Here is a 6,000-nt window from a genome sequence, read left to right on the forward strand (position 1 = left end):
ATGCCAAGTACAGACCATATAATGTGTTACCTACAGGTTCTAGAAAAGAACAGAATCTCTGTCCTCTCCATTCAGAACCCCAGTCCTGCCTACCTACAGGTTCTAGTAAAGAACAGAATCTCTGTCCTCTCCATTCAGAACCCCAGTCCTGCCTACCTACAGGTTCTAGTAAAGAACAGAATCTCTGTCCTCTCCATTCAGAACCCCAGTCCTGCCTACCTACAGGTTCTAGAAAAGAACAGAATCTCTGTCCTCTCCATTCAGACCCCAGTCCTGCCTACCTACAGGTTCTAGTAAAGAACAGAATCTCTGACCTCTCCATTCAGAACCCCAGTCCTGCCTACCTACAGGTTCTAGTACAGAACAGAATCTCTGACCTCTCCATTCAGAACCCCAGTCCTGCCTACAGGGTGAAACAAAACATTAGGACAGTGTTCTTAATGTTTTTGTCACCCTCAGTGATAACGACACCATATATTGAATGGGGTATAAGTTTGACACTCAACCATTCCGTTGAACGTACCGTATCCCAGGCCTTGAAAGCTTGGCTGTTGTATAACTACTGTGGGTTGATTGCTTAGCAGTCCACACACCAGCTTAAACAACTTAACCACATTAGCAAACTCTGTACAATTTAATGTTTTGATTGTTCCCAGGAAGTTGAAATATGTTGACTTTTGTGTTGTGGAAACATGTTGTTTCTCCACATTGCAGTGTGTTTTGTTGTTGTTGTTGATGATGTTGTTGATGATGTTGTTGTTGTTGTTGTTGTTGTTGTTGATGATGTTGTTGTTGTTGATGATGTTGTTGTTGTTGTTGATGTTGTTGTTGTTGTTGTTGATGATGTTGTTGATGATGTTGTTGATGATGTTGTTGATGATGTTGTTGTTGTTGTTGTTGATGATGTTGTTGTTGTTGTTGTTGTTGTTGTTGATGATGTTGTTGTTGTTGTTGTTGATGATGTTGTTGTTGTTGTTGTTGTTGTTGATGATGTTGTTGCTGGGTTTTTGTAGCGATTGTTATAAAATTACTAATTTGCATTACACATGTCTGTTCCAGCCTTTTGACAACAGACAGAAAAGAAACAATATGCATATTCATAAAGACGGGCAGACAGGCAGCTGGATTAACTGAGCTCGGGTAATTTCCATCAACCCTTGGCTTATTCCAAACACAATTAACCTTTCCAAACAAACTGCACTTATCAGGGAGAATTCACCAGGCAGACGGGAAGGGTGGAATATGAAACAGACCACATGTTGCGTTTTGCAAAATGAGCCTGGAGCTGTGTTGACATTACTAAAATATATATATATATATCTGCTTTGAAAGAAACTCTGCAATCAATATGTTGTTGTTATTCTAAAAAAATATATATATAATGTATTCTAAATGAATTGCTTGGTTAAATAAAGGCAAAATAAAAATCTACTGTAGATAATGGAGTTGATGTGACGTAAGTATCTTTGGTTATAATCGGTTATAAAGGTGAGTTAACTGTAAACGACATGACTTGTCTCAACTTGACATACTGACGGATTGCTTCCACGCCGTTTCTGATACAGTTTTGAACACGTTTGATTTGTATTTATTTGATGTATTATAACGGCCGTTCTCTGACGCCAACGACGACAGCTAGTCTTACTGGGGACCGACACATCGCCAAAAGACATTACTAACAAAATTTGGAGTTGACATATATTTAAAAAACATAGACGTCCACTGTGTGTGTGTGTGTGTGCATCTGCCTCAAACATAATGTCTGTTAACAAGGCAAATACCCTCTTCTACATAGACCCTGCCTGACTAGACCTGAGCCAATAGATATGAGCCAGTAGATATGAACCAATAGATATGAGCCAGTACATTGAGCCAGTAGATCTGAGCCAGTAGATCTGAGCCAGTAGATCTGAACCAGTAGATATGAACCAGTACATTGAGCCAGTAGATATGAGCCAGTATATATATATGAGCCAGTACATATGAGCCAGTACATTGAGCCAGTAGATCTGAGCCAGTAGATATGAGCCTGTACATTGAGCCAGTAGATATGAGCCAGTACATTGAGCCAGTAGATCTGAACCAGTAGATATGAGCCATTAGATCTGAACCAATAGATATGAGCCAGTAGATATGAACCAGTAGATATGAGCCAGTAGATATGAACCAGTAGATATGAGCCAGTAGATATGAACCAGTAGATCTGAACCAGTAGATCGGAACCAGTAGATATAAACCAGTAGATCTGAACCAGTAGATCTGAACCAGTAGATATGAACCAGTAGATCTGAACCAGTAGATATGAACCAGTAGATATGAGCCAGTAGATATGAACCAGTAGATATGAACCAGTAGATCTGAACCAGAAAATGAAACACAAAGTGTGCATACTAATTAGAACCCTTTTCCCTTTGTACCCTGGTCTAAAGTAGTGAACTATATAGGTATAAAGTGCTATTTGAGATCAAATCCAGAGTGCTAAAGAGTTAACTGATGTAACCACTTCACCGTCTCTCCCAGGAGCCTCACACACAGTGCCGGCCGACTGGGTTTCATGTAGTGGGGCTGCCTTTGTGCCGACTCACTGCCCAACCCCATCCCTTACCAGTAGCCTGGTCCCAGATCGGTCTGTTTGTGTGTTTCTGTCTGGATAACTCCTATGGTTATTGTCACGCAATGTACAACTGAGGATCCCGTTCCTCCTAAGGCCTAACCCTGCCCCTGTTTGACCTGCAGGATATGTCTGGTAACTTACCCTGCCCCTGTTTGACCTGCAGGATATGTCTGGTAACTTACCCTGTCCCTGTTGTTTGACCTGCAGGATATGTCTGGTAACTTACCCTGCCCCTTTTTGACCTGCAGGATATGTCTGGTAACTTACCCTGTCCCTGTTGTTTGACCTGCAGGATATGTCTGGTAACTTACCCTGCCCCTGTTTGACCTGCAGGATATGTCTGGTAACTTAACCTGTTGTTTGACCTGCAGGATCCAGTGCCACCTGGGAGGGCCTGATGGGACCCATGCTGCCAGCCCAGTTTGCCCGGATGACATCACTGTCAGCGCCAGGTGTTGCTCTCATGACCGGAGACTGGAGACCCCACTCAACATCAGGTTTGGCCCTGTCAATCAATCAATCAATCAACCAATCAATCAATCACTCAACATCAGGTTTGGCCCTGTCAATCAATCAATCAATCAACCAATCAATCAATCACTCAACATCAGGTGTGGCCCTGTCAATCAATAAATCAATCAACCAATCAATCAATCACTCAACATCAGGTTTGGCCCTGTCAATCAATCAATCAATCAATTCATCAGGTTGGATATGTCAGTCAATCAATATATCAATTAACACACGGTTTCATGTTTTTGTACATACTGTATATTCCTGTATTTATTTAAATATTGTATCGCATAATACACTCGTAGAGGCTCATTTTGTATTCGTCAGACTGAATAGTTGGTGCTTGAAATAAGCGTTTAGTCCTACAGTCTGTGAAGAATATATTTCAACGTAACGCAACCCTTGACCTTCTCAAAAATATGTCTTCGTTGTAAGAAACGTTCCTCTTTCTTACAGTAGGAGAACAGATCTACTGTACCGTGGGCTTCATAGGCCTTTATATCTTTGTTTTCGGGGAGGTTGACATCTCAACATCAAATGCTTTTATGTCTTCTTTCATCCTTCCTCATGTCTGGATAAAGGCTGAACCAATCTGTCCATCATTGATTTAAAGTGTAGCATGTAAAGAGATGAAATGTATCACTGTGGTGTGACAGACAGCACCTCCTTCACTCCGCTCTCAGTCAAGTATACATACAGTGGGGAGAACAAGTATTTGCCTAACTGACGATTTTGCAGGTTTTCCCTACTTACAAAGCACGTAGAGGTCTGTAATTTTCAACACTTCAACTGTGAGAGACAGAATCTGAAACAAGAAACCAGAAACTTGTTCTCCCCACTGTATATCCTATGAGTACATGCATCTCCCATGAGTACATGTATCTCCTATGAGTACATGCATCTCCCATGAGTACTGTAGAAACAGACTGTGTTTCTGTGTGTGTGTGTGCAAATGTGTGTGTAGGTGTGTAAGTGTGCAGGTGTGTGTGTGTGTGTGTGTGTGTAGGTGTGCAAGTGTGCAAGTGTGTGTGTGTGTGTGTGTGTGTGTGTGTGCAAGTGTGTGTGTGTGTGTGTGTGTAGGTGTGCAAGTGTGCAAGTGTGCAAGTGTGTGTGTGTGTGTGTGTGTGTGTGTGTGTGTGTGTGTGTGTGTGTGTGTGTGTGTGTGCAAGTGTGCAATGTGTGTGTGTGTGTGTGTGTGTGTGTGTAGGTGTGTGTGTGTGTGTGTGTGTGTGTGTGTGTGTGTGTGTGTGTGTGTGTGTGTGTGTGTGTGTGTGTGTGTGTGTGTGTGTGTGTGTGTGTGTGTGCAATTGTGTGTGTGTGTGAGCGTGCGTGTGTGTGTGTGTGTGCGTGTCTCAGACTCTAGTAAGGTATCAGATCATCCCAGTATACATTATTTCATCTGTTTGTTCATCATCTACAGTCCTTGAGTGCAACATTTTAACATGTTTGAGCAAGTGGAAAGTGCTGTAAAACATATTACCTCAATTACCTCGACTAACCGGTGCCCCCTGCACATTGACTCTGTACCGGTACCCCCCTGTATATAGTCTCGCTATTGTTATTTTACTGCTGCTCTTTAAATACTTGTTACTTTTATTTCTTAATCTTAGTTTATTTAATTATTTTTAAACTGCATTGTTGGTTAGGGGCTCGTAAGTAAACATTTCACTGTAAGGTCTACCTGTTGTATTCAGCATTTCACTGTAAGGTCTCCACCTGTTGTATTCAGCATTTCACTGTAAGGTCTACACCTGTTGTATTCGGTGCATGTGACTCATAACATTTGATTTGATTCAGCCAACTTGACACAACTGAGGGAAGCATTGGAGTCATCACGGGCCAACATCCCTGTGGAATGCTTTAGACACCTTGTAGAGTCCATGCGCCGATGAATTGAGGATGTTCTGAGGGCAAAAGGGGGTGCAATCGATATTAGGAAGGTGTTCCTAATATTTTGTCCACTCGGTGTGTACCTCTATGCTCTTACCATAGACATCCTTATGTTGCATATCTCTATGCTCGTTCTATAGATAACTCTATACTGCATATATCTATGCTCGTTCTATAGATAACTCTATACTGCATATATCTATGCTCGTTCTATAGATAACTCTATACTGCATATATCTATGCTCGTTCTATAGATAACTCTATACTGCATATCTCTATGCTCGTTCTATAGATAACTCTATACTGCATATATCTATGCTTGTTCTATAGATAACTCTATACTGCATATATCTATGCTTGTTCTATAGATCACTCTATACTGCATATATCTATGCTCGTTCTATAGATAACTCTATACTGCATATATCTATGCTTGTTCTATAGATAACTCTATACTGCATATATCTATGCTCGTTCTATAGATAACTCTATACTGCATATATCTATGCTCGTACTATAGATAACTCTATACTGCATATATCTATGCTCGTTCTATAGATAACTCTATACTGCATATATCTATGCTCGTACTATAGATAACTCTATACTGCATATATCTATGCTCGTTCTATAGATAACTCTATACTGCATATATCTATGCTCGTTCTATAGATAACTCTATACTGCATATATCTATGCTCGTACTATAGATCACTCTATACTGCATATCTCTATGCTCGTACTATAGATAACTCTATACTGCATATCTCTATGCTCGTACTATAGATCACTCTATACTGCATATCTCTATGCTCGTACTATAGATCACTCTATACTGCATATCTCTATGCTCGTTCTATAGATAACTCTATACTGCATATATCTATGCTCGTACTATAGATAACTCTAAGCTGCATATTAATTTGTTAGTCTCATTCCTTACTATGTTTAGTGTTTAGTAAATATTGACACAACTGGAACAT

The 6,000-nt window shown here is 40.5% G+C and overlaps 1 protein-coding gene across 4 annotated transcripts in view; it reads left to right on the top strand.

The window, feature by feature from the left end:
* Positions 1-6,000, top strand: part of LOC121845828 (transcription elongation regulator 1-like protein) — a 218,637-nt gene that overhangs the window by 190,473 nt on the left and 22,164 nt on the right. For all 4 annotated transcript variants that reach the window (XM_042317885.1, XM_042317884.1, XM_042317882.1 and 1 more), the window contains one exon: positions 2,986-3,111. In XM_042317885.1, the coding sequence (XP_042173819.1) occupies positions 2,986-3,111 (126 nt within the window). The remainder of the gene's footprint in view (positions 1-2,985; positions 3,112-6,000) is intronic.

This window comes from Oncorhynchus tshawytscha, unplaced genomic scaffold, assembly GCF_018296145.1.
Source record: "Oncorhynchus tshawytscha isolate Ot180627B unplaced genomic scaffold, Otsh_v2.0 Un_contig_1432_pilon_pilon, whole genome shotgun sequence".
NCBI classification, from domain to species: domain Eukaryota; kingdom Metazoa; phylum Chordata; class Actinopteri; order Salmoniformes; family Salmonidae; genus Oncorhynchus; species Oncorhynchus tshawytscha.